Source organism: Cheilinus undulatus, linkage group 1 (assembly GCF_018320785.1).
Source record: "Cheilinus undulatus linkage group 1, ASM1832078v1, whole genome shotgun sequence".
Classification (NCBI taxonomy): domain Eukaryota; kingdom Metazoa; phylum Chordata; class Actinopteri; order Labriformes; family Labridae; genus Cheilinus; species Cheilinus undulatus.
In genome coordinates, this window is record NC_054865.1 from 49,134,109 (window position 1) to 49,145,580 (window position 11,472).

Sequence of the window (11,472 nt, forward strand, 5' to 3'; positions counted from 1 at the left end):
GCCTGACTTAGCAATCTCTGCTCCAGTTCATCCCAAAGGTGCTAGATGGGGTTAATGTCAGGGCTCTGTGCAGGACCAGTTAAGTTCTTCCACACCAAACTCATCAAACCATGTCTTTATAGTCCTTGCTTTTTGCACTGGAGCACAGTCATGTTGGAGCAGACAAGAGCCTTCCCCAAACTGTTTCCACAAAGTTGGAATCATAGCTTTGTCCAAAATGTCTTGTTATGCTGACGCATTAAGATTGGCCTTCATTGGAGGTAAGAGGCCCAGCCCAAACCCTGAAAAACAGCCTCATACCATCATCCCTCTTTCTCCAAACTTTACAGTTGGCACACTGCAGACAGAGGTGATGTTCTCCTGGCATCCACCAAACCCAGACTCACCCATCTGTCTGCCAAACAGAGATACATGATTCCTCACTCCACAGAAACATTTCCACAGCTCCACAGTCCAGAGTCAGCATGCTTTACACCAGTTGACTGTGAAATATCCAGCAGGGATGAAATTTCATGAACTGCCTGAATGCGAAGATTGCATCCAACATAGTACCATGCTTCAAGTCACTGAGCTCTTCAGAACGACTCATTTTGCATGGGTGCTTAATTTAATACACCTGTGGCAACAGGTCTCGTTAAAACACCTGGATTTAATAGTTAACAGGTGTGGATAATTTCTCATAATTTCATCTTTGCATATAATTTTGACTCTATCTCATAATTATGATGTTAAAATGTAAAACTTCCAACTTTTCACACCATGTTTATGATTATTTATCCCCTAATTATAGACTTGGGCTGACAATTAAGACTTTTTTTTTATTATTTTAACTGTTCATGTCCCAACTTTCCCTTTATATCTCATAATTATGACATTTTATCTCATAGATGACTTTTTAATCTAAAAACTTTTCATATTTCAACTTCTCACACCATAATGTTGACTCTGTCTTATAAGTATGACTATTAAACCTTATATGTATTACTTTCTATCAACGTTGATTTTTTTCCCCCTCATTATTTCAACTTTTCATTTCATAAATTCGGTTTTCTAACTAATAATGATGCCCTTAAAACTTAAGATGTTGACTTTTTCCTTATTATTTAAATTTTTTGTCCTCCTTGTATTTTATACCTCCCAACTGTGACCGTTTTTCTCATGAGTATGACCTCTTTCTCATAAATTAAATCTTTTGTATAATTTTGATTCATTATCTAATTAATAAGACTTTTTAATCATAATTTTGACTTTTTCTCATAGTTGTAACTTTTCACATTATTAATTTGACAATGTGTCTCTTTATTGTGGACTTGTATCGCATGATCAAGACTTATTTACCATCTCAATTTTTCATATCATTCGTTTTCCTTCCTATTTCAAAATTATAACTTATCTTCTTATATTTTTGACTTTATTCTTGTACATTTTGACTTTTTGTCCCATATTCAAGATTTCAGACTCTGTTATTTGTAATCAAGCGTGGCTTCATGTATTCTTATTTTTTCACATGCTGAAATGGCTCGTAATTTTATGACGATATCTACCCGGACTAAACTAGTGAAACATGTAGGCTACAGTCTGGGGTGAGTTGGCCTATGTCCCATATATTGAGGAAGTGGGGGTGGGGGCTGGTGTTCCTGATGTGAGCGCGCATGCTCGGTCTGGGCGGGCCAAATGGTGGAGTTGGTCACCCTCACAACTTGTGGGCAAACTTTTCTGAACTGTAGTAAAGAGGCCACTGCGAGTATCGGTGAGGAGGGAAGGACGACGCGGAGTCCTGTTCATTTAAACGCTTTTCTACATCAGTTTTAATCTTGTTTTGTAAGGAAAGGTGTATCAGGATCACTCTGAAAGCGGACGGAATTAACCTTTGGAAAAAACGTTGCTGCAATTCACAGATCATTACCGGACGATGGGGAAGTTTCCCTAATCAAGGCTTATTTAACGGAATTGGGTGAGTCAACAAATATTAGTGTATTTAAAAAAAATGTGTATATTTTTGTTTTGAAAAGACCGGTTCGTTTCCTCTTCTTAAACGTTAGTTTCAGTGTTGCTGGGTTGTCGCCTCGTTTTGATGAATCTCTACCCATTCTCTATTTTAACTATTAAAAGGGCTCCTACAATATATTTTAAAAGATACCCCTTTATGTTTAAAACCCGGTAATCCGGTTTAACTGTGAAGTGTTGTGTAATAAACGTTGGCTCCAAACCACCCAGACGGCGCGCGCTCGCTGTTTGTCTAGCAAACATTAACGTTAGGAGGAAGTCTTTGCATTTTTAAAACCTTTTTGCTCTTAAAACGTGCTCTGTCTTTAAAAATGTTGGTAATCCTTTTCACATCGTATCACAATTTAAAGAGAGTCGCCACTGATTCCGTAAAGATGTTCCGCGCCAAGGATTTCAAATACTGTTTACATGCGCGGGATACCCTTTCCACTTCCTGTACGCTGCCTCTCTCGCCGTTCCCATTCGCTGGTTTCCAAAGGAAGGGCGGGACGTGTACGTCCGTTGGACCCGGCGATTCGATGGAACATATGTCAGTTACCGCCAATATGACTCTGATGTTTTGATTAGATTTAAGCCTGATTTAGGCGGATTTTTTGATGATTTTTCCGCAGTTTCACCAGCTCAACTCGATAATTCCAAGTTTTATTTTTTTGTGGATTCCTCGAGAAACATATTAGTCTGAAAAGGCGGTAAGGCTAACATTATATTGCTGTAATACCGTAAAATAGTGGTAATCCTGAGACCAACGTATATTAATATACGTTTAAATTCATATTAATGATGCTTATGTGTTCAATTTATAAAATATAGACATTAATTTATTAGTTTACTTTACCTTTAGCGTGTATAAATTTGTCAAAATGACGAAGATGCAAGTTAAATAAAGTTTGGAGCCATATATTTTAGTATTTATACGATTGTAATCGTATTAATGGTTAAAAACACAAAACATGGTTTTTGAACGTAAAATACATATGCTTCCTTTCCCCCCTTTCATAAGTTTCTACCTGATATGTTGCATAATGTTTATGTAACCATGCTTAGTGTGCTAACTACAGGTCATAAATTTAGAAAGCAGACCCAAAAAAATTAATGCCGAAGTCATTTAGCAACAAAAGTCTAGTCTACATATTTTTCACATATGTTTGCCCCTATGCTTTCTGTTTATCTCCCTCTAACTGCAGTACAAATGAGTGGGCTTGTTACTTAGTCAACCCTCTTTTCTTACCAGGATGAAGGCTTTGCAGAACTCCAGGTTTCCTAAGATAATTAAATGAAATTATTGGGTTGGTGTGCAGCATCGGACGAGAACCATCCAACCATGGGTCCCCTCACCACACCTAAAAAGGGACGAGAAGTTGGCTCCGTCGATCCTTGGACGCCAACTTCAAACTTGAAAATGCTCATAAGTGCAGCTAGTCCAGACATCAGGAACCGAGAGAAGGAGCTGTGCATGGACAACGATGGACCAGATGGTGCTGAATTGACACAGGTACAGAAAAATCATACCAGTAACTCATCACAGACACTAAGGTTGGTTAGAGAAAAACAATTCTTATACAGTTTTCTTTATCTTCTTTACAGGAAACTGAAAATGGAGAAGAGAAAATAATCAGCAGGAAAGAGAAGAGTTTGGGCTTACTATGTCATAAATTCCTCGCCAGATACCCAGATTACCCGAATCCTGCACTAAACAACGACATCTGCCTGGATGACGTTGCCACTGAGCTCAGTATGTCTTAACTATCACCCTTTTTGTTGTGCTTTATTGTTTAGTTATTATATTGCCTATTAGAGATTAGTGAAACCTAAATGTTTATACATGACTGTAAACCTTGCAGAAGTAGTAGCAGGAGAACTGGCGTCAAAAGATTTCAATGTACATTTTCTTTTATTGCAGTCATCATTATGATGCTGTAAAGATAGTACAGTAATAGTACTAATTTGAATAATTTTAAAGTATTCAGACCCTCTTCACCTTTTCAGTTTCGTTATGTTGCAGTCTGATGTTAGAAGAGAAAAAAAACATTTTCATTCTTATTAATGTACACTCAGTGCTCCATCATGACAAAAGTGAACACAGAATTGTGAAATATAGAATATCACACTGACATACATGTTTCAACCCTTCACAAAAACACTTTTAATTTAGCTCAGGTTCCTCCCATTTCCCTGGATCTTGGCTGTGATGTTTCTACGCCTTTTGTTCATGCTCACATATTTAATTGAGCTAATTTGTTTCACATTTTTCCGCCCAGATGTCGAACGCAGGCGGATCTACGACATCATGAATGTGCTGGAGAGCCTGCACATGGTGAGCCGCTCCGCCAAAAACCGCTACACGTGGCACGGCCGCACCAAGCTGGCTCAGACTCTCGCCATTCTGAAGCAAGTTGGTGAGGAGCACAAATACGGCCAGCAGATGCAGCAGATCAAGCAGCGACTCCTAGACAGAGAGTTTGACTTTGACGGAGAGGAGAAGGAGAACGAGGAGGTGGTGGACATGGAGAACGGGGAGCAGGGACAGAAGGAGCTCTTCTTTGTGGAACTTCCAGGAGTGGAGTTCAAAGCAGGTTTGGAACCATTATTTATGTAATTTCAGTACAAGGTAACTTGAAATACAGGCACATGTCATTGAAAGACATCATTCTCAAGAGCTAGATAACGTGCTGCAACCCTTTGGTTATAGAAATATACATTTTCTGTTTTAACTCTTTGTGTGTTCTGTTCAGCCTCTGTCAACAGTAGGAAAGACAAATCTCTGAGGGTGATGAGTCAGAAGTTCGTCATGCTCTTTCTGGTCTCTAATCCTCGTGTGGTCAGTCTTGATGTGGCCGCCAAGATCTTGATTGGCGAGGACCAAGGAGCTGATCAGGACAAGAACAAGTTCAAGAGTGAGTTAATTTATTAGAAGAAAACTACTTTTTGTCTTACCTTTTTTATTTATTTATTTATTTAACTAAAGTCATAAATACGGTAAATTCAGAAAGTATTCCACCCGCCTTTGCGTTTTTCAATCTGTTATGTTGCAGTCTGATGCTACGGTCATTTCAGTTCATTTTTATTCTCGTAAATCTACACACAGTACCCCATCATCCTCATCAATAAATAAACTGGACATGATCTAGAAAAGCACACCTCTCTATAGAAGTCCTCAAAGCTGACAATTGCTATCTTAGCAAAGACAACAGCTGCAAGGTGCTGGAAAAGCTTGAAAATGTACCTTAAAGTGCTTGAATTTGACCTTGAAAAAGTTGTACAAACTTTGTTTTCTGATAGTTTCTTTCACTATAATTGCAGTAGCTTATCTTGCTTTCATTCATGTGTTTGCAGCCAAGGTGCGACGGTTATATGACATTGCTAACGTTCTTCGGAGCCTGAAGCTCATCGAGAAAGTTCACGTGACAGAGGAAAGGGGCAGAAAACCAGCATTTGAATGGGTCGGCCCAGAAGAATTCCTACAAGAAAAAGGTATAAACAAAATAGAAGTAGTTAGTTATTTTTCTAAAGATAGAAATAATTTTTCACAAACTGTTATGCAAAATGAGTTTTCCTTCTTTTGTTGTGCAGTTCTAACATTAAAATGATGTTTCAGACTCAGAAGATGTCACGTCTGAGAGCCAGTCAAAGAAGAAAACTACCCTGGAGTCTCGTGCGTCTGTTGACAACTGTGCCAAAAACCTCTTTTCATCAACTGGGGTAAAACGCAGCTTCACCCGGCACCCTTCCCTCATAAAACTGGCCAGAAGCATTCAGGACGACCGCCGCAAGATCAACTCTGCCCCCACTAGTCCTGTGAAGAGTGGCCTCAGTGAGTACACAGCAGGTCTCTAGTCAAGCCTTTTGTTGTGGCGTGTTTATGGGTGATGTTAATAAAGCTGTTCTTCTTTTGTCTTCAGGCGATTCATCAAACGCTGACTTCCCAAACAAAATGGCCCAACTCGCTGCTATTTGTAAGATTGAGCTCGACCAAGAGCATGTGTAAGTTTTGATTGTCAAACTAAACTAAACAAATTATCATAAAAAGTCCAAACAGTGAATTGAGAGATGTTTAGAGTCCATGTTGCTCAGCCCCAGCTAAAAATCAGAAGATAGTTGTAGATTTCTGAAGTGTTAAATGAGTGTCTTGTGTTTGTTTCAGACCTGAAGCTGCAGATCCACAGCCTACTGCTACTCCAAGTTCAGAGCCGACCTCCTCCAGTCAAAAGGAACCACCTCAGGCTCAGTTTTTAACTCCCACCCAGGACTCTGGAGTCAACACTACTGTCCACCTCACACCCAGCACCCCACTGGGAGCTTTGCCCGCCGGCTCTGTCGCATACATCCCTGCACAGTGTTCATCCATGATCCCGGTCCTCTTACCTCAGCAGAGAGGAAGCGGACCCTTTGCCGTATATTTACAGGGTCCCTCTTCTAGGCCGAACCCTCTAGCTCGACCACAGCCGACCAGCCTTGCTGTCCGCTCCATGACCTTTGAGGATAAGACCGGGCAGAGTCCGACGGGTCAGTGTTCAGCCAAGAGCCAGCTGGCTTCAGGCAGGGCGCCAGACATCAGCCCACTAGCGATCAAACGGCTCCGTTCAGATTCAACCTCAGAGAGCAGCCCCTCCAAGGCAAAGAGGAAGGACCCTAACTTTAAGGTAGAAACTCAAACTATAGTAACTTTTAATCCTGTAATAAACACTCTGTTAGTGAAAGCCCAGAAACTATTGCATAACTTTGGTTTTGTTAGGTAAATAAATGGACATTAGTTCAAAATCTTAGTACTTACCCTGCTGTATTTCTCACCCTACTACTTTAGGACACCTCTCCAAAGCTCTGTGAGATCCTGCAGGCTCGTCTTAAAGCCCATCGCAGCTCTCAGCTCTCGAGCCGACCTTCACCTCGAGCTCTACACCTGGACCCGGAGTTTGTAAACACCCCTGGTGCTCCTGCAGCCAGTCAGACACTAGAACAGAGCCTGGAGACTTTCCTGGACAGAGAAGACAAGACGGCAAACTCAGACAGTGAAGCAGGTTTAACTCCAGTTAGAGCCATACCTCTGACGCCAGGACAGCTTCACACTGAGGTAAATATTTACCAATAAATCAATCAATAATGAATCATTTTAGCAGCTGTGTTTCTAAGGTCTATTTTTCTCTCTATCCAGACTTTAGTGCCAGCCGGGTACCTGATCCCGATCTCCCAGCAGTCCCTCATCGGCTACAAGGAAATGCAAAGTTCAGGGAGAGAAAGCAACAAGGCCCCGACTCCAACTTACAACGTCTACAAAACACCTACAGCAGGTAATCACATCAGGAATTAATGAAATAAGTTCCTGGGTCAAAGCCTGATAATTTTTTTTTGTTCACAACTTAGAGGAGAAATATTTTGTTATATAAAGGTTGTTTGCAATCATATGGTCTCATTAACCCACAAAAGTCAGATTTAGGGGCAACAGTGGTAAAGAATAAATGATAATGGAAAAAAGTCAGTACATTAAAGCTCTGGATGGACCTGTACGCTGCAGTTATCTGAAAAATTGTCTGCATACATTAGATATCTCTACACTACCAAAACCTGATTTTTTCCCCCAAGGCGTCAACTGATTGACCTCATGTGGAGGTGATCAGTATCACAAATTACTCAGTGCTGCAGATCCCTACTGCACGTCTATCCAGATGAAGGAAGACAAGAGTCTTGAGGAGTCTTGTGCTGAGCTAAGAAGCTAGCTGAGCCCCTTTAACTGCTTTTCCCCTCCTTAAATAAACTTTGTGGGGTAAAAGACTGAGTAAAGATGTGTTGTTCATACACAAGCTGGTTCTGTGAGTCGGAAAAAAAAAGACAGGAGCCAGGTTCTTTTGTCCTTTTTTGTCATTCATTTAATACACAACAAGCCAAAATGAAGCCATAGTAAAGAGCCATTTGGGAGCCAAAAGACCACTTCTTATTACTGAGCTGAGCCAAATAATCATGCTATGGGTTGCACCAGCTGTACGTAAGTTCAAACGTAGCCTAGTTTGGATGTAAGTTCTTACTTACAACAGAATTTACGCTCTCCAAACATTTAAGGTGTTGCAACAGCTGTGATAGTTTAAACAAAGATAAAAAGCATTAAAAATTTGGTATTTTATCATCTGAAACCCCAGAAGAGGGCATTTTCACTCAGAAGAATTGACTTTAACAATGCATTTATAAACTGATATGATCAACATTAGAATCTCTTATGGCTATGCCTTTTTTTTCCTTCACTTTTCTAAGCTTTAATAAGACAGTTTTAGTAATTACTTAAATGTGATGATTGTATAATTCATTCTTTTTATCCTCAGGCTCCAGGCCCACCTTAGCACAGGAGATCACACCCACCAACATCCGTCTCCACAAACCTGTCGCTGTCACCTCGCCTCAAACCGCCCAGCAGATCCGCCGCCTCCACAGCCCAAGCCCCGCCATCCTAAACTTCACGCTGCAGAATCTGGGACTTATCTCAGGCTCCAGTCCAGGAAACACCTTCACTGACCCCCAGACTCCTGAGAATGCCAACACCCTGCCCAGCCCGCTGAGTCTGCAACAGAGAGGGATGGTTTTCATCAAACCTGTGTCCCCTGTGCCCATCCAGCAGTCTGTGTCAGGACAACCACTGGCTTTGATCAGTTTACAACAGGTATAAAAATTTATTAATGGTTTTGCCATTTGATTTGAATAGGGCATGTAAGCCCACAGTCTGTACTCTACATCTTTCATCTTGTGTTTTAGAGACGGTTTAAAGCTCACAGATATATCTGTCATCTGTTTATACTGGACCTGTGAGTTAGCATGTTTCCCCATATGCTCTGATTTAAATTTAGCTTTTTAAAGAATGTGAACCCTAAATTTTGCTCTTCATTTGCAGTGTATGATAATGTTTTTTAAAATGAGCTTTTCAAGAAATTCTAAGTATTTAGGTTGGGACGACACAGACTAGCCCTGTGAGCTTAGCTTTTGTTGCTACCTGCTAATTACCCTGGTGTGTGTCAAGGCAGATGGGTGTTACTGCAGTCTTTTACCTTGTGTATTGCACAGCTTGCATGACTCATGTCCAACTCCTGAGTTCCTGGCATTTGAAATAATCCTGTATATTTCCTTTGAGTCTTACTGGCAGTAGACAGACACTATGATCAATGTGACTGGTGTTAATATCAACATGTTGTGGTGAGTGAGCCATGCGCTGCATCATGCAGTTGTACAACTGCCGTCATCTGCTGGCTTTTCTTGTTACTCATGTTAACCATAACATTGGGACTGTTTTATTCGTGCATGGAGAAAATATGAGGGGAGGGGAGTGCAGATGGTGCTGACGATGTGTTTTATTCACTGTTGATCATTGATGGTTCTTATGTTAGTTTCTCAGTATATATAGTATACTTCAGGAGTGTCATCATGTTTGTAGTTTGCATCCCACACATCAGGAAGTTGTATACAGTGTGTGAGCTCTCATGTGCCCTCGAGGTTGCCTCCGGTAACACCCCTGCCAGGAGTCACAAATGTTTGCAAAAGCTCTGACAGCATAATCCTGAAAGGTTTATCAGCAAGTACTGTGAATCTCCTATGCAGATCGGACCTGGCTGTCAGAGCACATTGGCTTTATTCATGTTATTTTTTAACCTTTTTGAAAGAAATCTAACCTTCTTGATCGTTTGTTTTCCAGCCTCTGATGACCACCCCTAAAGGGAACGGGCTCCCTCAGCCCAGCTTCTTCCACACGCCTGTTCCCCTCTCTCCTCTGGCTGCCATGGTAACCACCAGCGGACCCCCAGCCACTAAAACTGTTTACATCCCTCAGAGGAAGCTGGACGTCAGCACCGAGGACTCGTCTAATCCCTGACGGACTCGCTCTGACGCGTCTGTGCATGTTGCGTGTCTGTGTGGGTGACGTGTTTGTTTTCTGGGTGGGTGACTTTTGTTTTCTGTTTAGTTTTTTTTTTATATCTTTTTTTACTGTTTTTATTACCTCTGAGTATCTTACAGCAAGGGCCTCACTGTCATCATCATCATCACACCCGGCTCTATTATTAGCTGCCATGCAGACGTAAACTGTGCCCAGTGGACACACACAGACGAGATTTCAAACCAAGTTCACCAGACTCATGCAGTGTGGTGAAAACTGGCATTTACATGGAACCTGAAGGAGTTTGTTGGTCTATTTTACTCTTTATTTTATGTTTTTAGTTTCTTCTGCTGATAGGGGGGACAAACAAACACATTTTCTTATTTCCCAGTAGTGGTAGAGGGGACATCAGTGCTCAGAGATGGATGTTTTGACTAAAAGACAAGTTTGATTGGAAACGTGGCTGTTTGATCATTTTGTCTCTAAGTTGGAGACTTTTGCACAAATGTATATGATTAACTGTTACCCATGAATTGTTAAAAATATGTCAATACTTGTAACTCATTTTAAAACTAATCAGACATTTTGTTGTTTAATTTATGAGAAAATTCATTCATGTAAAATGGTAATTGAATTTTAATACACGTTTTCTAAGAAATTCTGTTGATTTGTCTTTTTTATTAACAATTACACATCTCCATACTCTTCATCAATACCTCACCTTTACACTGTTAATGAACATGCTACACACATGTAAGTATGAATACATGTAACAGAGGAGAGATGTCTGTGAGTTGTGCTGCACATAAAGTTGTGCCCAAGCAGGCAGGGGCTTCATTTATTTATTTATTTTTGTGCCTCTGCACTGACAATAGCCAGCGCTCTGATTGTCCTAGCAGCCCAGTCTTGTGATATCTAAAGAATGTTTTGAGGGCTTTCCTCAGTTTTTTTTCATCATATGGTATCCTTACAGGTTATTGGGTCTTATGTTCAACACACATTTATAAAATTTCTACCAATCACACAATGCTGAAACCACCACATCCGCTCTTCTTGACCCACTTCTTTCACAGTCTGGTAATTGTAGAGGCATTTAACCACCATCCATTTAGGTAAAAAGCAACTTGGAGATAAAAGACCACAATTAATTTTGTCAAAATATCAGAATATTGTAACAAAACGTATGAATTAATAGCTGATGAAGGCCTCTGGAGTCATTTTCATACATTTTGTTTTGGCTCTCTATGAAAAACATGCACAGCTAAAGGGATTCTCACTGAATTTAACTGTTCTTAACAATAATACGTATTTAAATGTCACTTGTAAATAAGGAAGAAGGAAATACAATAACTATTAAAAGCATCCTCCCCCTTGGGTGTTTTCCCCTTTTATTGGTTTTATAAATCAATCATGGTCAAAAAATTTGGCTGTTTTGACATTAAAAACCCTCTTTAATGTCAACTTTAAAACAGATTTCTACAATGCAACGTCAAATAAATAAAAACATACAATGTAAAATAAGTGACTGCATAAATATTTGGCTGCAATCACAACATTGAGTCTGTGTCTCCAGAACATTCACCTTGTTGACAGTAAACCATTTCTGCGTAGCTTTCGCT

General features: G+C 40.3%; 1 protein-coding gene across 1 annotated transcript; it reads left to right on the forward strand.

The window, feature by feature from the left end:
• The first annotated feature begins 1,688 nt into the window (after positions 1-1,688).
• e2f8 (E2F transcription factor 8) lies at positions 1,689-10,487 on the forward strand. Its single transcript, XM_041797931.1, has 13 exons — positions 1,689-1,954; positions 3,239-3,499; positions 3,592-3,739; positions 4,266-4,580; positions 4,740-4,901; positions 5,341-5,478; positions 5,603-5,818; positions 5,907-5,988; positions 6,149-6,647; positions 6,809-7,075; positions 7,157-7,292; positions 8,316-8,650; positions 9,674-10,487. Exons 2-13 carry the CDS (start codon positions 3,281-3,283, stop codon positions 9,848-9,850), a joined length of 2,694 nt encoding a protein of 897 aa, XP_041653865.1. The 5' UTR covers positions 1,689-1,954; positions 3,239-3,280; the 3' UTR covers positions 9,851-10,487.
• Positions 10,488-11,472: the final 985 nt, after the last annotated feature.

Bases quoted from the DNA above. Each gene is read 5' to 3' on its own strand.
- e2f8 (XM_041797931.1), top strand. From the start codon at position 3,281: ATGAAATTATTGGGTTGGTGTGCAGCATCGGACGAGAACCATCCAACC. The intron at 3,500-3,591 runs GTACAGAAAAAT...TCTTCTTTACAG, and splicing joins ATGGTGCTGAATTGACACAG to GAAACTGAAAATGGAGAAGA. The intron at 4,902-5,340 runs GTGAGTTAATTT...ATGTGTTTGCAG, and splicing joins GGACAAGAACAAGTTCAAGA to CCAAGGTGCGACGGTTATAT.